Below are 21,270 nucleotides of genomic sequence, written 5' to 3' on the forward strand. Positions count from 1 at the left end.
CACCATCCCTTTGAGTCCATAAGAGCGACTTGAGCGTCCGACTGTCACATCCACCCAGCCTCATGACCTTCAGAGAACCTCGACGTCCCTAAGGGTGAGTCTTTTAAGGGTGTGAAAACCCACCAACCACGTGTTTTGTTACGCACTACTGAGGAAAGTTTTTTTTTATAATTTTGTCCTGGAGAGTCCAAGGTCAACCCCCCCACCAAAAATAAATAAATAAATAACATAAATAACACAAATGATAAAAACAAAATTGATTAAAATAAATAAATCATATTTCTTGAATCAGCCAAACAGTGATCTGCTTTGCCCTGGCTTGTTTTTGTTTTTGTTTTTTTTTTTTAGATTTAAAGAGATTTAAAAATGATCATTTCTTAAGTGTGTGTCCCACCTGTTTAGATAATTTGCAGTGTGAGAAAGGGGCATTTTTTAAATGTTATCTAATTAAAAATGTTATTCTCTTATTAACATTTACTCCATATTTCGACGTACAAATGCATTTATAATATTGACCCAGCTTGATTGCAGTAACATGCAAACGTAATTTCCAGCCGTGTATTTTCCACTCCTGGTTGCTCGTATCGGCGTGGCTAATGACTTAGCTCTCTCAGTATTTCACAATGGGAGGGAGGCGTGGGGGTTTACCGTTCATGTGCTAATCCGTTCTTAGAGGATAGAGGCTTAGTGGGACTGCAGGTTAGGGTGTCCAGAAGTATCACCGCTCAGACGGACACCTAAACAAGCAGGATTCTCTCTTCTTTATTATTCTATTTTATTTCCTCACTGTCTTTTCTTGGCTGCAACTTATTTTCTTTTCTTTGGTATCATCACTTGTCTAATTGGCAGAAAGTGTCGGATTACCTAGTGGAGCTGATCATGTCCAGCTAAGGGCTAATTTGCCGGTTGTTTTGTTAGCACTAGCTCGTCTGTCTACCCATCCTTCCATCCATCCTTCCTTCCATCCATCCATCCATCCATCCATCCAGGCAAAGATGAAGGATCGACTGGCCCAGCTGAAGGAGGTATGTCCTGCAATTCTGGGCACTAAGAAGAAGAAAAAAAAATTGGCTCCGGGGCCCTCATATTCATAAGCCAGTGAAACAAGTACCCACTGAGGACTCCTCAGGACCCCTCATCCACTAAGGTCCCACTGTCAACAGTGGGACCTTGGGACGCCACTGTTGACAGCACCCCCTAGGGTCCCAGCACCTGTTGCCTACCAAGGCCTCTCTTCTTGCCACCTGGCTGGTTTATACACGGCGGCGAGAAGAGCTAATGTGGTGTGCTCTATAGTCTGGGTGTACCAGGTGTACTGGGTGTATTGGGTGCTCCAGGTGTACCGGGTATACCAGGTGTGCCAAGTGTTTAAACTGTGCGTGTTCCGCGGCTAGAAGTTGGAACCCAGCCGGAGACTAAGACACGCATGAGGCCGATCAGATTAATTTGCGGTTTGGAGTGGAGGTGTGCGGGGGGATGGTTAGCACACCATTTGAGCACGGTTGATCTCACGCCACTGTGGCAGGCATGCAGGCTTCCTGCCTAGGATATGGTGGATGGTCATTGGATAATTTAGTGTGCCCTCTTAAGTCCCAGTACCACACGAAAACTCTGCATCTTGTTTTATTTAAATACTTTGATTTTTTTTACAAATAAAAGTTGATTGATTGATTGATTGATTGATTGATTATTTTTACTTGATTTTTTAATGACTGTAGTGTTTTGTGCACAGGTGAGGACTGTTTTTTATGCTTTATTTTATTTTACTATGTATGCTAATACCTGGATAATTTAAAACTTCAAATCTTTGGGGATTGGTGTGGAATACTGTTTGGAACTGTCAGTCTGTCAATCAATCGGTAAAAAATGGTTAACAGCATATCTGCCTTTTTTATTAGTTGATTGGCTTTTATTCCTGATTCTTCTGTTGTCTTCCTCCCGACCTGTTTTTTTTTTCTGGTCTGCCATGCCTGGTATTGCCATACCTGGTATGACTCGGGAGCCTCTTCTCAAAAAACCGCCCTGGAGACAAGGCAGGACCTCAGTGTGTTTTGTGTTCTCATGTTTGAGCAGAAGAGCGATGCCGGCGGCGAGGAGGTGGAGATCCCCATGGAGAACCAGGCCTTCATGGACGACTTCTTTGCCCAGGTACGACCCCGACATTTAACCAGGTTACCTGGAGGTGTACCGGTGTGACCCTTCCTGCTGTGTGTGTGTGTGTGTGTCTGTGTGTGTGTGTGTGTGTGTGTGTGTGTGTGTTTGTGCGGCTCCAGATCGAAGACATTCGCACCAGCATCGACAAGATTGACGAGAGTGTCACTGAAATCAAGAAGCTCTACTCCACCATCCTGTCGGCTCCAACTTCCGAGCAAAGTGAGTATGTCTGCAGAGAGTGTGTGAGCCTTTGTGTTTCTGATTCAATAATCCTGGACTCCACTGCACAACAATATCAAAAAAACTAGCCCTGTGTTTACAGTCTGTTGGACTTTCCATATGTCGACCAAAACAACAGAGCAGTCTTGGAGGGGGCAGACCCAATGCGTGGCTAGGGTATGGTGGGTGGTGTGGTCACTAACCTGGGAGAGGTGTCAGGTGTCAGTGCCCCTTGTAATGTCACAGGTGGGGCTATTCATTTCTATTTCTTCTGGAAGGTAGCGCCATCAAAAAAACATATGAAGGGGGGAAATTTGTGCCACAAAACTTTGTGATTTCTCTCTCGCCCTCTCACTGTCTCTGTCTCTCTTTCTTCCTCTCTCTGTGTCTCTCTCTCTCTGTCAGAAATACAAGACGACCTTGAAGCCATCACCAACGAGATCAAGAAAGCGGCCAACAACGCCAGAAACAAACTCAAGAGTCGGGAATTTTCTTATCTTTATTGTTGTATCATCATGGGTTATTGTGTACCCAAAAATCAGGCTCAGTTTACACATTGTGTTTTGCTGTGTGCACGCAGGTATTGAGCGTCAGCTGGAGTCAAACACAGACGAGAGAGCCTCGGCTGATCTGCGGATACGTAAATCACAGGTCAGGAAATTCTTCTCTGGACCTTTTTGACTCTTTTTGCGTGTTGCCACTTCCTCCAGTAAGAGAAGTTGCTACGTGATAAAAGCGGTTGCTTAATGATGTCATCACCTCATTTGCATGATAGCTCATGCTCAGGTCATTACAATGGACACTGTAGGGCTGAATGAGAGGAATAACGTGGTGAGAGAGACCAAAACATATGTTGAATATGTTTAGAAATACAAATTAACTTTGTAACTTTGTGAAAAGAGTCACCATGGCTGAGTGATTGTTTTTTTTTTTTTCTTCCCTTTGTTGACTATATGGTCCACTATGGTCCATGCCGACAACAGCTAGTGACAAGTTAAAGTATCGCACGAAGAACCACAACCATAGTCTATAAGAACAAAGTATTTTAAACCACAACAATTGAAACATAAAACCAATCTACATTTACATTTTTTGTAGATTTTTTTTTGGCTTTGCACATGTGAGATTCCCTTCCAGACTGGACAAAGAGGTACAAATATCTGCTCTGACTGGCAGTAGCATGATGTGTGAGCAAGTCAAAAGAAAGATACATAGTTTCACATCCACATCACCAAAAGTCTCCAAGACCAGACAAAAAAAGAGTCACTAGAGGGCACTGAATACTGACAAAATGAAGTGAAACAGTGACAAAGTTGGCAACGCTGTGTGTTCCCTCCCCCCTCAGCACGCCATCCTGGCCAAGAAGTTTGTGGAGGTGATGACCAAGTACAACGAGGCCCAAGTCGACTTCCGGGACAAGAGCAAAGGACGCATTGCCCGGCAGCTGGAGATCAGTGAGTTGACAGTAGAGAAGTCCCACCACTGTGTGTGTGTCTCCTGTGCGGGTGAGTCACCTTTTGCTTCTGTGTCAACCACAGCGGGGAAGGCGACGACCGACGAGGAGCTGGAAGAGATGCTGGAGGGAGGAAACTCGGCCGTCTTCACCGCAGGAGTAAGTCCATGCGAACGCTGGTCTTTCTCCATCAAAGACATCCTTTAATTTCATCTTTAATTCTTAAACATAATTTTCCATTTTAAACCTAATCTTTTCGCCACAGTAGAAGAAAACCAGCTTGTTAAAGGTCCGAGATCGCCCCCTACTGACTTTTTAGTCATTATATCGGGGCTATGCCATTTTGTAGTGGTTTCCAAATCCTTATTGAATATTGGTAGGGTACTCCACTCAATGTTTCCCACAATGCATCGATGGTCACTAACCCAGCAATATGTCCCAGCCTGCATTGCGCTCACGCTGTTCCAAAAGTAGAAAAGGACTTTTTTTAATCTTAATTTGGAAAGACGCTGTTTAGAACATTTACTACATTTACTACAAAAATGCATACATATATATGGTAAATGGACTGCACTTATAAAGCGCTTTCCAGCACTTTCACAGTACCCCAAAGCGCTTTACAATGGCCTCTCATTCACCCATTCACTCACACACTCATTCACCAATGGGTGGCTGCTGCTAAGTATTGAAATTTCTCATAAAATATTAAGTTTTGGATATTAACACTTTGACTGTAACTTTTTCCTCTCAGATCATGGACTCCAAGATCAACCAGCAGGCCCTAAACGAGATTGAAGCCCGGCACAAAGACATCATGAGGCTGGAGAGCAGCATCAAGGAGCTCCACGACATGTTTGTGGACATTGCCATGCTGGTGGAGAACCAGGTCAGTGAGTCGTTCTAAGGCATTTTGTTGAATGAAACTTCTTTTTTTTTTTTTTTTTTTCTTTTTTTTATTAATTTAAATGTTTCTGTCTGCTCCCAGGGCGGAATGATCGACCGGATCGAGGGCAATATGGACCAATCGGTGGGCTTTGTGGAGAGGGCAGTTGCCGACACCAAGAAGGCCGCCAAGTTCCAGCAGGAGGCGCGCAGGGTGAGAACTGAATTCAATCTGTCAGCAACCTGGACCAAACCTTTACCGACAACGTACAGCAGAGGAACCCTAGAACTTTGGTTCTCGGGATCAGTCATCTCAGTCCAGCATCAAAGACCTCAAACCTTAGAAAACAAAAATAGTGGTACATATGTCTACTGTCTACTGTTCAAAAAAAAAAAATAAATAAGTCAAGCACATTTCATCACTTAAATTTGATATTCTCACTGCAGTCGACACTAACGTTTCAGACCCTTGGGAAATTTAATTGATTTATTGAGTGTTAACGTTGCTTGTTAAGTCAAGACAGGTTCTGGAGGAAAAAAGACATCTAAATTTGGAAAGAAAACACTGGAAACCTCTGAAAAAAAACTTTAAAATATCAAAAATATTCTCACCCTTGCATATAATGTTGGTTGGGTTCTTTACTGTCTGGTGGCTCACCATCCCCTCAACCTCTTAAAATATTTATGTTTATAACCAGTCAGAAGTGTTAGTAGAAGGTGTATTTTGTCTCAAATTTGTGTCTCAAGAAAAGGAATTTGGTCCCAAACCAATGACTGGTGCGTCACTTTCTCTTCTTTCTCTGTGTCTGTTCACCTTTCAGAAACAAATGATGATATTCTGCTGCTGTGTGATTCTGGCATTGGTCCTTGGCTCCTTTGTCTACAGCTTCATCAAATAGGAAAGTCATCCAGACCTTCTCAGACTAGATCAGCCGTGAGCAACATACAAAGATCTGAGACACTCACCTAAATGAAGAATAAAAATGTTTAAAATATTAGATTAGAGATAAAACAATCAACAGTTTTACTCTTTTTGATTACACTTTCATTGCCTTGGGGGTGTTTTACTTTTTTATTTTATTTTTTTAGGTTTTCGTTGTTTGAGAATTTATTACGAAGACTTTAAATTGTATTGTATTGTATCCCCCTCCTTCTTGTTTTTTTTTGTTTTTGTGTGTGTGTGTGTGTCCCCTTTCCCTTGACTTGCTCATACTTTGCTTCACAGTAGATGAAGCATTGTAGGTCTGGACTGAAGCTTATACAGCTCGTTTAATTTATATAGGCATTATTTTAGGTAAAACACTGACTCCCCTGAGATTAAAATTCCCCAATGAATAAAAAAAGGAGCAAGTCTGATCCATAGTTACATAATGTTTTGTAAGGCTTTTGTTTAAACGTAATACCATAAAAAGATGCTGTTATGTTTATATTTTGCAGTATTCCTATTAGAAACATTATTAGCACTGTTTACATATATATATGTATATATATATATATATATATATATATATATATATATATATATATATATATATATATATATATATATATATATGTATATATATATATATATATATATATATATATGTATAGAGTTATTGTGTGGTATGTCCCATTGCACAGGAAACATGATTTCTGTGTCTGTGGAATTGTTTTCCCTTTCCTCTTCCTTTAATTAGCCATTTGTTCTTGGGGGCTATTTGGAAACTTAAAAAGAGACCAGTAATAACTTTACAACTAACGGAACTGACTGTAATAAAAACATGACTAAATAACAAAGTCTGATTTGCTTTACCTGCCATCTATTTGTTCCTGTGACCAGGAGGTCATGTACGGTTAGTGTGACAATATCATCAATTAATTTGTGAATTTGATTTTGTTCTTTATTGATGGTGAAACAAACACACCATATTTAGTCGTTTCATTGTGTGATTGGCGTCAAAAATAAACCTGATGTTTGTTTTACTTGTGTGTATTTTTCCGTTTGGCTTCTCTTTCCATGCAATTGTTTTGTTTCATTCATATTTCTGCTGTTCTCGCTCGCCGTATTCCATCAAACGGACTGCTCGTGCGCTCGTGCGTTGACAGACGGGTCAATCCGGCCAATCACGCGATATCTTCCAACAATTCACTAGCCAATCGCACTGCCGGGATCCCGCAGGCCGCACGCGAACGTTAGTGGGTCTGTCCCATCCGCTCGCACTTCCTCGTTGTGGTGGAGGGGTTTCACAAAGCGTGTCCCACCGGTGAGAGGCACGCGGGAAGTGGGACACGCACATCGCTGAGGACGTCGCATATCTTCCGCCACTTGAAGACCGCCGCCGCAGCAGCAGCGTCAGTCATTGGATAAAATGGGGGTGAGAATCTTAAAAGGGTTCATTGCTAATGCTAGTTAGCAATGACGAGATGCATTTGTCGGGGGAGGGCCCAGGAGGCAACAAAGGGTGTTCTATCACGTGATTGGCCGGTGGCTTTGAGTGATGCGGACTTTTGTCCACTAAGATTATGTCCTCCGGCTGTGCCCACCAATAGAATTTGGAGAGTTTTTCTCGTCATCGTTGTGATTGGTGGCCGGTTTCCGCCTCTTGCCGAGCATTGGCGGTTAGAGGTTTCAGCGTGATTGACATCTCTGCTGGACCAAAGGGCGCGTTCAGGGCACGACTGCGATTTGTCCAAAAAGCCCAATGGGGGCGTGGCTATGGTGATGTTTTGTGACGGGAGCAAAAATGGCGGCTGTTTGTAGTGCGTATCAACTTTATAGTGCCGTGCAGGGACAAACTGCACACCTCTGGGACCTGGGACTTTCAGCTAGTTTTTGTTTCGCGCATTGTGTGTCTGAGTTCGGGGAATAGTTGGTCTTCATTCCTTTATTCAGTTTAAATTCAACGTCAGCTATGCCACGACTCAGTGACAGGCGAGGACCCAAGCCCGGGTTGCCCAAACCTGGCTTCGTGTTCAGTTAGTTGTAAGGATGATTAGTTGTTCTTGATATGGTGTGGCCTCAGTTAGAATCCTGTTTTGGCGGCTAATACTGTTCCGCTGTGGGTGTTAGGACACGAGAATGAAGTTGCTAAGTTCATGAAAGGAGCCATTCTTTCTTGCAACTTGTTGTGGGGAGGAAAAATAAACCTGGTTCGATCTCAGCTGCTTCCGGCTTTTTGTGTACCGAGTGGCGCCGCCGTCCGTAGAGCGGAACTCGTCCTGGTGATGGCCTTATTACTCCGAAAATCGAGAATATAAGCGGACTACCACTACTACTTCCGGTCATGATGGATGACTCTAGGCAACGGTACAGCAAGAGGCTGGTAAGTAAAAACAAATGGCGGGAGAAAAAAAACATTTACTGGGAACATGTAGCTGACAGGTGAGTTAGTTGTCAGTCATCAACGTCATAGGCATGGAGCATTTCACGAAATAAAAACAGAAGAATGAATAAAAGGACTCTGAGGTCTGTGAAGGGGTCACAACCTCCCAGGAATCTAGAGATTTCTGCACAGGGGGTTAAATTCCCAAATGTTTTGTTGATGAATTAATTCCTGGATAATTCCCGGACTGACTTTTTTTCACCTTGTCCCAGCGCACCGGGACCCGACGGCGCTACCACGATGACGGCATCTCAGACGAGGAGATCGACGGGAGGAGGATGTTTGACCTGGAGGAGAAGGTCAGCAGCGAGCGCTTCGGCTCCGCCCGGGTGGCTCACATGGAGGGGAAAGGTAGGCGGAGCTCCAGGGAGCCTCTTCCTGGAAGGGAATCATCTTATATATAAAGTATGAATAATGATGATAATAAACAAGATAACTGTAACACTTTCATCTCTCTCTCTCTCTCTCTCTCTCTCTCTCTCTCTCTCTCTCTCTCTCTCTCTCTCTCTCCTTCTCTCTCTCTCGTTCCAGACTTCACCTATGAGTTCGTCCAGAGAGGAGGACTGAGGGAGCCCGTCGTTTTCCAGCAGCCTGATGGACTTGGAATACAGTAGGGCTTGGTTTTTCTTTCCACTTTACTCGTCCCCAAATGAGATACTGCAGTAATCCAGCCTTGACCCTCAAAAAATTGTCACATTTTTCCCCTCCTAAAATTTAAGACGGTGTGAGTAAATTTTCGATTGACTCGCGCATGTTCGACCAGTTGTTTTGTGATTATTATTATTGAATGTATTTCGTTGCCGACAAACTTCTGTTCTAGTTGGGCATTTAGTATTTGAGTATGAAATATTTAAGTAATAATAGTGTAACTTATTAGTAACCAATATATATATGTATATATAAATAATACAATATGATGTATATAAGTTTTATTAAAACGACTCAGAAACCTATTTCAGTACCCGTGAAATTAATTGTGGGGCGCCCCAATGGTCACTTTTACGTCCAGTACTTTTAAATCTATACATGCTTCCCCTTGGGGACATCATCAGGAGGCACAGCATCTGTTTCCACAGCTCCCCTGATGACGCACTGCTGGACATTGTCGTGTGTCCAGACGACGCTTAGCCTTTTTTAAACTGTCGATTTTAGATATCAAGTCATGGATGGCAGAGAAATGTATCATTTCTTGATCTATTTATGTTTAGTGCTTTAGCTTACTTGTTTATCTATTTATTTATTTTTAGTTTTTTTTTAGCTGCAGTGCTTCCTCGTGGGGGGGCCTCCACACAGGGAGGTATGTATGGCCTGCCCACCGGGGCGTCAAACCCTCTCAGTGTGGATGAGCTCCCCACAGGTGTTTTTCCACTCATGGTTCCTCAGTGCCCTGCCATGGGTGTGTTCTGGGTGTGTGGTTGGATTTTTATTACTGTACTGCTTTTCTGTTGTAATTTTTCTGTGAAGCACTTTTGAGTGACATTGATAATATGTAGGTGTGCGAAGGATGCGCTGTCCTGGGTGTGTGGTTGGGAGGGGAGTGAGGGTGGGTCTTTGTTACATTTACATTTTTGTTTTTATTTTTCTGTTCAGCATTTTGAGATGCATTGATAATGCATGAAAAGCGCTATATAAATAAAGTATTGATTGATTGATTGATTGATTGAGCTTATCTACAGCTTGTTCCCCTAAAATTAAAAGTTAGGCGGTGCCACTGTGCTTCCTAGTAAAAGAATAGTTATTCTGGAGCCCCTGGATGCGAGCTTGTTTTTTTACTGACCTTCTGTTGGTTTGGGTTAGCTTCCATTATCACTATCAAAAATGCAACAAAAAAACTGTGTTAGGAAATGAATAAATCTCTGGCTGCTGTCCTGCAGGATGCCTGACACTGAGTTCACCGTCAACGACGTCAAGATGTTTGTCGGTAAGATTCCATACCTCCTTTTTATTTTTTATAAGTTTGGCAATATCTTAAAGCTTCAGCCCCTCCCATGCGGTGTCGACCCCTCCTTTCCCCACCCAAGGCAGCAGACGCATGATCGATGTGATGGACGTCAGCACGCAGAAGGGCACCGAGATGTCCATGGCCCAGTGGTGCCGCTACTACGAGACGCCGCCGTCCCAACGTGGGAAACTGTACAACGTCATCAGCCTGGAGTTCAGCCACACCAAGCTGGAGAACCTGGTCCGGAGACCCACCACGGTACTTGGGGTGGTCCTCTAGCTATGCTCGGCAGGTCTGCAGCACTGTCAATCAAACCCCAGTGTTCTCTCTCCCTCTCTCTCTGCCTGCAGGTGGATCAGATCGACTGGGTGGACAATATGTGGCCGCGGCACCTGAAAGAGCGCCAAAGGGACTCCACCAACTCGATCACTGACATGCAGTACCCCAAAGTGCAGAAGTACGTCTCTGTTCAAGGCTACAGCTGAATTGCATGGATAAATCTTTTTTTTTTGATTCATTGATGAATTGGAAAACAAAAAACTTTGCATAAAAGGGAGCAGACCTCATAGTGGAAATTTACAGAGCAGAAGATCTTCAGAAAAGTGTACCAACAGGTTGATAGTCGAGCATCCATAAGTCAACTCCTCAAGTTAATCATTTGAAGAAAAAGTACTAAACAAACTAACAAAGAGAAAAGAGAAAATACCTAGTCAAATACAGAACATTCAACTGTTTTTTTTGTTGTTTTTTTTTAACATTATAAACACTACATTCTAATGTTATACACTACATTTACACGCACACACCTCTGTCACTCTCTGCTCTACCGTCTTCATGAAGGAGCTAAAGCTAACATTAGCAGTAGACTTTTCATCTTTGTCCAGCTGGACATTAGCCAAGAAACACCAGCAGCAGTGACCAGCAGTCACTGTCCCCAGTTAGTCCCACTGGTGCTGCAGCGACAAGGCAGTCGAGCGGGGGGGTGTAGTGGAGAGCGGACTGTGCGGAAGGCTGAATGTGACCCTTGACCCTTGATGATGTGTTAACCCCCACCTCCCCACTCTGTAGGTACTGCCTGATGAGCGTGGAGGGCTGCTACACTGACTTCCACATCGACTTTGGAGGGACGTCGGTGTGGTACCACATCCTGCGAGGAACCAAGGTGGGGCCCCGCGTCCAGTCAGACGCTGCCGTGACTGCAGGGGGATTTTCAAAATCAGCAGACTGAAAGTGTGAGCTAGAAATCATTGTTGCGTCTGTGTCTGTAATTACCCCCAAAAGGTGTTCTGGCTGATCCCGCCCACTCCTCAGAACCTGGAGCTGTACGAGAACTGGGTGCTGTCAGGGAAACAGGGCGACGTCTTCCTGGGCGACCGGGCGACCGACTGCCAAAGGATCGAGCTGAAGCAGGGCTACACCCTCATCATCCCCTCAGGTGGGTGTGGCTCGCTCAAGCTCCTCCTGCTGCTGCTGCTGCTGCAGCTTTGGCGCCACTTGGTCACATGTGCTGTGCGCTGGCGTCCTCAGGTTGGATCCACGCCGTCTACACCCCCGTGGACTCCATGGTGTTTGGAGGGAACTTCCTGCATAGCTTCAACATCCCCATGCAGCTCAACATCTGCAACATCGAGGACAGGACGCGGGTGAGTGTTGTGTCCTGTAGGCGGCGCTGTGCAACAAAAAATGTAAACGTCATTAGGGCCGGCTGAGTTCCATTCTGATTATTTTGTGATGATGCCCAATATGAGTACTTTGGTTTCGATACTGCTTCCACTACTTAATGAGTGTTCGACAGCGTTGGAGGAGTACGCAGGTCGCAGCTACAAATCTTTCAAAGTTCGGTACCCGGTCCTCGGAATCATCTTATGCTAATAACTCTGCCCACTTCTGACAGAAGCAGCTTCATGTAGCCCTAAAGTTTCCTTCCCCACCTGCCCGGTAGGTCCCGGTCAAATTCCGTTACCCGTTCTTCTATGAGATGTGCTGGTACGTGCTGGAGCGCTATGTCTTCAGCCTGACCAGGACCTCCTATCTCACGCCAGAGTTCCAGAAACACTCGCTGGGCATCGGTACGGACACACACACACACACACACACACACACACACACACACACACACACACCGGTCAGGATCGTCCAATCAGAGCGACTGTTGTGGGTTCAAACTGCGATTCATATTGATTTTCAGGTTTAAAGAAGCCTCCCATTGAGGACGAGGATGATGAGGATGAGGATGATGATGAAGATGAGGATGAGGATGAGGACAGTGAGGAAGAAGAGTTGGAGCAGCAGCCAGGGGTCAAAGTTCACCTGACCCCGCTGGAGCTGGAGGGCATCTGGAACCTGCTGGGGAAACTGGAGGCTCTGCCCACCAGCAAGAAGTCTGTGCCAGCAGGGATACACAACGCCCCCGCACTCATCACACACATCAAGGTTGTGTGTGTGTGTGTGTGTGTGTGTGTGTGTGTGTGTGTGTGTGTGTGTGTGTGTGTGTGTGTGTGTGTGTGTGTGTGTGTGTGTGTGTGTGTGCTCCCATTTTCTCATGGCTGCCCCCTGGTGTCCTGCAGGCGCTACTGAAGGAACACGCCAGCGACGTCCCCAAGCTGTCCTACACTGGGCGACCCATCATCAGGTGGCCCAAGAGGGTGAGAGCCAGGTTGAACAGTGCCCCCTGGAGGAGGGCAGAAGGTCCTGCTCTCAAGGCAGTGAAGGCACGGGAAATGTATCTTATTGGCTCCTCCTCTCCTCCTGCAGCCCTCCTGGTACCAGCCTCCTCCTCTGGCCCCGCCTCCTCGGCCCAAACTGGCAGCCACGCCCATCCTCCCTCGGCCGCAGAAGCCCGCCTCATCCATGTCTGTGCTGAGGAGACGCAGAGTCAGGTGTGTGTGTGTGTGTGTGTGTGTGTGTGTGTGTGTGTGTGTGTGTGTGTGTGTGTGTGTGTGTGTGTGTGTGTGTGTGTGTGTGTGTGTGTGTGTGTGTGTGTGTGTGTGTGTGGTGCCTCGGTGCTGAAACACTGATCCGTATTGCCAACCTCTGTTTCGAAGACTTTCCCTTCGGTCCAAGACGTTCCTCAACAGCAGGAAGCAGCAGCTGCTGCTGCTCCTGGTTGTACTGTAATCCCAAAGGCGAACATGAAGGCGTAACGCAGGAAGTGATCACAAACCTAGCTAGCTGCCTCTTCGGAGCTGGAATGTAGTTTTTTGGTTAAAGAAAAAAAAAGAGCAAAGAAACGATCACAACATCTTCAACCCTGCGCCGTCGACTTGTAAAGTGCACCTGTTCACCCGGCGCTCCTGGTGCCCTGTCTCACTGCAGGTGCAAGCGCTGCGACGCGTGTGTGCGGTCCGAGTGTGGAGAGTGCAACTTTTGCAGGGACATGAAGAAGTTCGGTGGTCCAGGGAAACTGAAGCAGACCTGCGTGCTGAGGCAGTGTCTCTCTGTGAGTGGCTCCACCCGCCTCGTGCGCTGTGTAAACATAGGGAAAGCGTGTGATTGGCTGATCGCTGTCCCCGCCCCCTCCAGCCTGGCCTCCCCCTGTCGGCGGTGTGCGAGGTCTGCAAGGAGCCCAACCAGGAGGAGAGCGGAGACTCCGCCCTCATCCTGATGGAGTGTTCCAACTGTGCCCAGATCGTCCATCCAGCCTGCCTCACGGTAGCGCGCACACACACACACATACACACCCTGATCCAGTTATCCAGGACAGAATCTCAGTTCAAATCATGTTCATATTGTCTGTCAGCCTGGTGGAGGTCCAAGGTTCTGCTGCTGCTTCTCTTCCTTTTCGTCTCATTTTTTCTTTTTTCTTTTTCTTATATTGTTTCAAGAAAAACTTTTCCATCCGTCTCTCTCCCATTCTCTTTCGAATTCTGCTTCAATGTAAAGAGCTTTATTGGTAAATATATGTTGACATTGCCAAAGTGAGTGAAGCATACAGTGCAAAAAACAAAATAAAGGATATGAAAGACTGACCGCCTCTCCTCCTCCACCCCCCGCCCCCTCCTCGACCCCAAGACTCCAGGTGAGGGGCTGATCAACAAGGACCTGCCCAGCTGCTGGGAGTGTCCAAAGTGTGTCCAGGGAATCACTGACCCTGAGGTAAACCACGCACACAGACACAGACACACACACACACACACACACACACACACACACACACACACACACACACACACACACACACTTAAAGTAACAACTTTTTGTGTGTGTGCTCCCTGTCTCTTGGACTTTGGTTATTATTTTTCTTTTCCTTTTTTTTTTATTTTTTCTCTCTTCCCTCTTATTTCTTTCTTATTCTTATTCATTTATTTATTTATTTACTTACTTACTTACTTGACCTGTTCAGTCGTCGGGCAGCGACGAGCCCCACGCCCGTCCCCGCGGCCCGCTGCTCCTCCGGCTGGGCTCCCAGGCCGACGGGGAGGTGGTCCGCTGCGGGTTCTTCCCCCCTCCCCCTCCTCCTCCTGTCGCTCCTCCCCCTCTTCCTGCTGCCCCTCCTCCTTCCACTTGCTGCCCCTCCTCTTCCTCCTCCTCAGCCTCGCTGCTATTGGTGGCAGCCCCTCTGCCTTCTCAGCCAATCAGCTCGAGACTGGTGAGAGGCTCCGCCTACTCTGCCTTCATCCACCCGTCTGTCCTGTTCAACACACTCTCCTCTTTTTTTTAATCCCTCCCTCCTCATCTTCTCCCAGCCGAGAGACTCTGCTATTTTGTCTATAAAATCTTGTGAGCGACGCGTTTGTTGTGTTTTTTTTTCTTCTTCTCGACTTTGTGTGTCTCCTCTTTTCATTGTGTGCGTCTCTTTATTTTTCGTGCTACTCCTTGTGTGTGTGCGCTGCTGCTTCATGTTTTCTTACCAGCAATAGGTTGCGTGGCCTCTGTCATGACTTGTTTTTTGTGTGTGTAATGGTACATTCATCGCCGGTGGTTCCACGGTGTAACACAATCAGCGTGTTGAGGTCACGACCCCGAATGCCTGCTACGTCTTTAACTGAATGTTACCAGAGGGTCTCTGATGAGGGCAGGGCTGTAAGACAGTGAGAAGTAAGACGGTGACAACGTGGCGCCATCCAGTGGAGTAGAATAAACCAGTTCATCATTTTTGAGCTGTGGGAGGCTTCAGTCTGTGGCTGATAATTGTGTGCCGCGCCAGAGATGTTGTTGTCATCGTTTTGTATTTTTTTTGCTGCATGACAGTGTGCTCCAGTATTAGAACTGGCTTCTCAGTTCTCATCAATGCACACAACTCATACTGTTAAATGTTGGACTGAGTTTGTGAGCGCGGCCTGAGAACATGATCCTCATGTTGGACTGAGTCCACGGGACTTGTACAGAATAGTCGCTGATAAAAACGTATGCACAAAACAAACCACATCAGATTGTTATTCGATCATTTTATGGTGGATATTTTTCTCTTGTTTTCTTCACTGTTCCGCAGTCCCGAGGAGACAAAGGCGAAGGCCTCTCAGCGGTGAGTCACAGCGACTTTATCTCGCCCTCCATTTTTTTTATCCTGTCTGTATTTCTCAATTATTTTTTTTGGTTTGGTTTTCATTTCCAACTGCGTCTGTCCAGAAACGCAAGTCCTCGTCCCTGCTGGACGCCCGGATGGCCAAGATCTACCGCGGACAGAGACACAGCCAGGACGGAGACGAGTCGGCCAGCGACGATGACGACGAAGGTTCCAGCTCATTTTCTTTTCGTCATTAAAAAATAATAAATCCATAATGTTTATGCAAACTAACAAAGCACACTAGAGAGACACTGTCAGCTGGTGATGGAATAATAAATAAATATAATGGTAAAAATTGAATGGTTAAAATATTGTAAAGTAAATCCTTATTTGGAGTCGATGAATGAAGACCAGTTCATTGGCAGAATAATGTTGTTGATTGTTAATAATATCAACAGTAATATTTTTATATATATTTTTCAAAATTTCCTTTTGCAGATAAAAGCAATAAATATATATGAAAATAATAAAAAAAAATGTATATAAAAAACTATATTAATAATCCGCTCCCCCCTCGGCAGGTCATCGGAGACGGATGGCGCTCCACGCCAGAGGCGGGGCTAGGAGGGGCTTCTCCTCCAATAGGAGGGGCCTGCTGAGAGGAGGCCACAGAGGCAGTCGAGGTGGACTCATGTCCTCGGGTTCCTCCCACGTCTTCAGGCTGAAGCGCGGCCTGGGGATGAGGGAGGGAGGAGGGGGCCGGCGGGGGCGGGGCGTGAGGCTGCGGGGGGGCGGCTCCAGGATGCAGCGGCGGGGGGACGACTACGATGAGTCGGACGACGATGACGACGACGAGGACGACGACGACGATGATGAGGACGACGAAGAGGAGGAAGAGGAGGAGGAGGACAGCGAGGAGGGTGGGCGGGGCCAGCGACACCGCCAGCGCGGGAGGCGGCGGCGGCGGCGGGTGGACGACGAGGACGACGAAGATGAGGACAGCGAGGGGCGGGGCTTTGACCCCGAGGACGAGGAGATGGACACGCTGGGGGAGGAGGAGGATGAGGAGGAAGGAGCGGAACACGAGGAGGAGGGGGAGGGCCGCTGGGACTCGGACCCGGAGCCCCCCGTCCTTCTGGTGTCGGACCTGAACGATGAGCTGCTGAGCGGCTCCTACCTGACTGTCACGCTGCAGCGCCCCCACAAGGCCCGCAGGCAGGCCGGTAAGTGCAACTCCATGCGTCTGCCACACGGGGTCATCCGAGCTCAGACCGCTGAACCCACCTCCTCCGCAGGCTCCATCGTTCCCAAGCTGGAGGCGGCTGTTGGTCCCAGGACACCAGCAGGGGGCGCCAGCGGCCAGCAGGGCTTCGTCCAGAGGAAGACGGCGCTGTCCAAACTAGCGCGGCCCAGGTTCGACGGCGTGTCACACAGAGGACCCGGCAGGTAGCGAAACACACACCCAACACATGTGGCTGGTAATTTCACTCTACTGGCCATTTTTGGAATTGCATCCGATGTTTCCAAATGAAGCACGCTCGCAGAACAAAATTAGTGCAACATCAAACAACACAAACAGAGTGCATGAGCAGCTGTGCACATTAAACAGTCACTCCAGACTGATTAGCCCTGTGTTTACTGCCTACTGCTAGAATTGATTCTTCGTTGCATCAGACTCACTCAGTTTGACAACACTGTAGCGCTAAAGGAGCAGCTAGACGCTTGTTGTATCTGCTAATTCCACCCTTGCTGGCTACCGATACCTGTCGGTGCTCTTATCTTAACTACGTTTAATTTAGCGTTTAAAAAAAAATGTTACAGGACATTGAAATTAAAAAGTCCTTTAATTGAAGGGAAAGCACCAGCAACATCATTATACAACCCAACAGACTAAACACGTACAGCCATATGTAAAGTCATTGTAAAGGCGCTTCTGTACCAAGCTGGTAGCAGGGTGCCTGACAGCACTTCTCCGGAGAAGTCCTGGAAAGAGGGAATGTAACCTGGATTAAGGGCTCTGATCATCTCCATAACGTCTCCCTAACTAAATTATGGGGAACATGAGCTGGGTTTAACCCGTTGAGAGACAGGTTAGTTTTACCCTACTGATGGTGTTACGTTATCTCATGTAAAGGACAGCTGCTCACACTGACATAATAAAGTTAAAAAAAAAAACAAAACTAACCTTTGTCGATAATGTTAACAGTTCCCTAGTACTGTTCTAATTAGGAACTGGTATAAAAAAAATACTTACATACTTACGTACACGGTGTAGCTGCCTACTGGACTGCGGTTGAGCACATTAAGAATTTGTTTTTGTTTTTCAAAATTTTACGTGATTGTTTCACTGCTTTCCACCCGTTCACAACCCTCCCAGGCCTCGTCTCCGTGGGGTCAAAGGTCGCTTTGCCTCCTCCGGCTCCTCGTCCGAGGATGAGGAGGCGGCCGCCACTGGCCCCGCCCTCTCCGTGTCCCCGCCCTCCCTGCTGTCCCTGCCCTCCTTCAAGGACGTGGGCAACGAGAAGGGGGGGGAGAAGGAGGTGTGGGTGTCTGTCTTCAGGCACCTGACTCGAGCCCAGCTGCTCACCTGCATGAGCGTCTGCAAGGCCTGGTACAAATGGTGCGTCTCCGCCCTGCTGCGCATGCACGTCTGTGTGTGTGAGTGCATGCATGCGTGTTTCATCATTTTGAGCTTGTTCGTTCAGCACTTCATTTGACTGACCCCATGCCCCTGCAGGAGCTGCGACAAGCGCCTGTGGAGCCACATCGATGTGAGCCGCTGCAGCCCGCTGAGCAACCAGGCCCTGGCCGGCATCATCAAGCGCCAGCCGGTCTCCCTGGACCTGTCCTGGACCCCGCTGGCCAAGAGGCAGCTCAACTGTCTGCTCACCAGGCTCCCAGGTCCGTACACACACACACACACACACACACACACACACACACAGACACACACAGAGGGGAGGATGTGAGGCCTTCAGGTCATTTATGGAAATATCAGTGGTCTGTCTGTAAGTAATAAGAATCATGATGAATCCATAGAATAATAAAATTGCGGGAGTGCTGTGAGAGCAAAAAACAAAAACGTGTGATTCTCATTTTCGTGCAGCCCTAACAGCAGGCGCTGACCTGTTTGTCCGTCTGTCCAGGTCTGAGGGAGCTGAGGGTGACGGGTCTGTCCTGGTCCTGTCTGTCGGCCCTGGTCTCGCCCACCCTGCCCTGTCTGCGGCTGCTGGACCTGCGCTGGTGCGACGGGATCAGAGATGCTCAGATCAAGGAGCTGGTCTGTCCTCCAGGTGAGTCCCTGCTGAGAGACAGAAGGACTGGCTTCTCGGAGTGCTCACTGCTGAACAACTCCGATAGAATGCTAAATATTTCTTTACATTCAACTGTTTCATATTAGAAAACGTCTCTTGGCAGATGAGACAAACACAATATTTTTAGTATATATCTTTAGTTTTGGCCTCAATTTGAAAAGTGTTTTTTTTTTGTGTGTGTACAATTTCAATTTTTTTTCACCTGGGAGAAAAGAGCAGCTAGCCTCAGGTTTTATTTTGTGGCATTTTATTTATCCAACAGCGTTATTTCTTGTACAACCTGAGTGTGAATAAACCTTGAACCTTTTGTCCTCAGGTTTAGCTTTGTGTGTTGACGTCATTGGAATCAGCTGATCAGCAGCTTTCACATTTAAAAATCGCACATTATACAAAGTGTATTCACACTGTGACCTGCATCGAGTTTTGAATTGACAATCGATTTTGAACCGAGTCATGACCTCAAGAACCGGAATCCAATCGAACAGCGAGTCACTTGAAGGTTCACTGACGCTGACGTCCCCCCCCGCCCCCGTCCCCAGGCTTAGAGTCGTCCCGCAGCCGGCTGAGGAACGTGACGACGCTCCGCCTCTCCGGCCTGGAGGTGGGCGAGGCCACCCTGCGGCTACTGCAGCGCCACCTGCCGCAGCTGGAGCGTCTGGACCTGGCGCACTGCAATGGTGTGGCCGACTCCTCCGTCGCCCTGCTGGCCGCCGCCGGGACTCACACCCGACACAACCTCACCGAGCTCACATTGGCGGGTGAGTGATAAGCCCTGTCTTTGCAGCCTTCCACTGAGATGCTCCGACCGTATGTTCAAATGGAGGTGCAGGGGGGTTCTTTGATGTGGAACCAACAAATGGCTCGGGGTGTGGTCACAGACCAACCCTGAGAGGCACCAGGGAGATGTGTGTGACCCTCCTGTGACATCACAAAGGGCTAATTTTCAAAATAATCTGTTCAGTGTTGTTGGGTGAAATGGATCACATGACTGTTTGTGTGTCTCTCTGTGTCTGCAGGCTGTAGCGAGCTGACAGACGGCTGTCTCACCTACCTAAAGCGTCTCACCTACCTGACCTTGCTCGACCTCCGGGGCTGCACGGGCGTCAGCAGGCGTGTGTGCAACGCCTTCATCTCAGACTTGTCCCACGTTGCCCTCTACTGCATGATGGAGGAGAAGCTCATCCAGAGGATCGACTGACTGAAAACTTATTTTGTACTAAACTGATTGAGTCTGCTGAAAGAACGTCAGCACTCCTCGACTCTCATGAATGTAAATAAACAGACGAAGAATAAATAAATAACATCCTGCATTTTTTTATTTTAAACTTTATGAATATTTTTTCCTAATGTTAACCTTCAGTTTTTTGCAGTTGCACTCTGGGACTTCATTATGTGTTCAAACCAGGATTTTATATTGTAATTTGGAGTAAACTTGTTTTTTGTATGTCTGCTGTCCTGTGAGTTTTTTTCCTTCCTAATTTATTTTGAAAAAAAACTGGAAGCAACAACAGCTTGCTGTGACAACTACACATTTTGTCAGCGACTATTATAAAGATGGATTATAACACACAAACTCCTCAAAGACAAGGATCTTTCCACTTAAACTTTTATTACAAACCAAATGTTCTTGAACATCGCTAAAGAAACAGTGTGTCAGTCGTCCAATGTCCTGGTCCTGGTCCGTCTAGTAGCTGACTGCAGTCTCGTAGGACTCTGGAAACGGCAGGCTGACCTGCCCACTTCCGGCCACAAGGGGCAGAATTCCAGCATTGGGGACCACGTTCCAAGACAGAGTCAGCGTGATGTTCTTATTGGCCCTGGGATACAGGGAACATGATGTTACTTAAGAGACATGGTGTGAAAAAAAAACAACTTTTCCATCCAGAACTTTTAGTTGAACCTCAGTCCGTTGCCGTCGTCGAAGAAGAAGTACTTGGATTTCATGTCTCTCAGGTTGAGTTTGGTGTTTTCACCACGGCGGACGATCTTGTCCCACAACACCACCTGATTAAGAGACTACCGCACACACAGTGTGTACAAACAGGCAACTTGCATGAATATTATTACTCCAGTTGAGATGGGTATATATATAGTTCACACCAAGATGGTTTTTATATAAATAAAAAAATGTGTTTCGACAACATTGAAAAGGTTGCAGTACTTAAGTCAGGCCTTGAGTGGCACCACTAAGGAAATATAAGAACTGGATACCATACCACCAGTATGGAACCGCAGCTATTTCCCCCAGTGGTCATTAGAGGTACTGCAACCAGATATCTCTTGCAGGCCAAAAAGGATTTTCCCAGTAAATCACAACACAAAAATAAACGGAGCGGTCAAGACGACCTTTGACCCGAAATACTGCTCATAATAACTCTTTCTATTGTAGTTTTTTTTTAAGTCATGGACTTTTAATCTTTCTAATAAATGACAAAAAGTCTTCAGAAATGTGTTTTATATTCCCAGTGTGTGTGATGTCATTCTACATTACATGC

At 46.7% G+C, this 21,270-nt stretch overlaps 3 protein-coding genes and 1 long non-coding RNA gene across 6 annotated transcripts in view; 2 read left to right on the forward strand and 2 right to left on the reverse strand.

The window, feature by feature from the left end:
- Nucleotides 1-21,270, reverse strand: part of LOC142903286 (uncharacterized) — a 153,891-nt gene that overhangs the window by 111,728 nt on the left and 20,893 nt on the right. The gene's annotated exons all lie outside the window — the stretch shown is intronic.
- stx3a (syntaxin 3a) lies at nt 648-6,159 on the forward strand. Its single transcript, XM_076048939.1, has 10 exons — nt 648-1,025; nt 2,074-2,148; nt 2,274-2,373; nt 2,779-2,853; nt 2,954-3,024; nt 3,719-3,827; nt 3,912-3,985; nt 4,578-4,712; nt 4,812-4,922; nt 5,530-6,159. Exons 1-10 carry the CDS (start codon nt 996-998, stop codon nt 5,605-5,607), a joined length of 858 nt encoding a protein of 285 aa, XP_075905054.1. The 5' UTR covers nt 648-995; the 3' UTR covers nt 5,608-6,159.
- On the forward strand, nt 6,872-20,219 carry kdm2aa (lysine (K)-specific demethylase 2Aa). 3 transcript variants are annotated; one of them, XM_076048789.1, is made up of 27 exons: nt 6,872-7,065; nt 7,241-8,013; nt 8,286-8,424; nt 8,605-8,683; nt 9,948-9,994; nt 10,095-10,273; nt 10,366-10,472; nt 11,084-11,177; nt 11,297-11,450; nt 11,543-11,658; nt 11,958-12,084; nt 12,204-12,448; nt 12,583-12,660; nt 12,770-12,894; nt 13,331-13,454; nt 13,538-13,666; nt 14,027-14,110; nt 14,358-14,603; nt 15,447-15,479; nt 15,584-15,689; nt 16,043-16,684; nt 16,757-16,907; nt 17,839-18,081; nt 18,199-18,362; nt 18,608-18,754; nt 19,315-19,533; nt 19,792-20,219. In XM_076048789.1, the coding sequence occupies exons 2-27, from the start codon at nt 7,975-7,977 to the stop codon at nt 19,971-19,973; spliced, it is 3,999 nt and encodes a 1,332-aa protein (XP_075904904.1). In that variant the 5' UTR covers nt 6,872-7,065; nt 7,241-7,974; the 3' UTR covers nt 19,974-20,219. The 3 variants fall into 3 exon arrangements, with proteins under 3 accessions (XP_075904904.1, XP_075904902.1, XP_075904903.1); XM_076048787.1 differs by lacking the exon at nt 14,358-14,603 and having other exon boundaries at nt 6,873-7,065; XM_076048788.1 differs by lacking the exons at nt 7,241-8,013; nt 14,358-14,603 and having other exon boundaries at nt 6,873-7,065.
- The window catches only part of spcs3 (signal peptidase complex subunit 3), a 2,318-nt gene continuing 1,413 nt past the window's right edge, over nt 20,366-21,270 (reverse strand). The window contains exons 4-5 of the mRNA XM_076048826.1: nt 20,676-20,791; nt 20,366-20,592 (exon numbers count right to left, since the gene is read on the reverse strand). Of these exons, the coding sequence (XP_075904941.1) occupies nt 20,460-20,592; nt 20,676-20,791 (249 nt within the window). The 3' untranslated portion in view covers nt 20,366-20,459. The remainder of the gene's footprint in view (nt 20,593-20,675; nt 20,792-21,270) is intronic.

This window comes from Nelusetta ayraudi, unplaced genomic scaffold (genome assembly GCF_046127955.1).
Source record: "Nelusetta ayraudi isolate G7.1 ecotype Tasmania unplaced genomic scaffold, CSIRO-AGI_Nayr_v1 ptg000109l, whole genome shotgun sequence".
NCBI lineage: Eukaryota > Metazoa > Chordata > Actinopteri > Tetraodontiformes > Monacanthidae > Nelusetta > Nelusetta ayraudi.

Excerpts from the sequence above, each read along its gene's own strand:
- stx3a (XM_076048939.1), top strand. The coding sequence starts at position 996 with ATGAAGGATCGACTGGCCCAGCTGAAGGAG. Across the intron at positions 2,374-2,778 it reads GGCTCCAACTTCCGAGCAAA|AAATACAAGACGACCTTGAA; the intron begins GTGAGTATGTCT and ends TCTCTCTGTCAG. Across the intron at positions 4,923-5,529 it reads TCCAGCAGGAGGCGCGCAGG|AAACAAATGATGATATTCTG; the intron begins GTGAGAACTGAA and ends TTCACCTTTCAG.
- kdm2aa (XM_076048789.1), top strand. The coding sequence starts at position 7,975 with ATGATGGATGACTCTAGGCAACGGTACAGCAAGAGGCTG. Across the intron at positions 8,014-8,285 it reads AACGGTACAGCAAGAGGCTG|CGCACCGGGACCCGACGGCG; the intron begins GTAAGTAAAAAC and ends ACCTTGTCCCAG. Across the intron at positions 11,451-11,542 it reads CACCCTCATCATCCCCTCAG|GTTGGATCCACGCCGTCTAC; the intron begins GTGGGTGTGGCT and ends TGGCGTCCTCAG.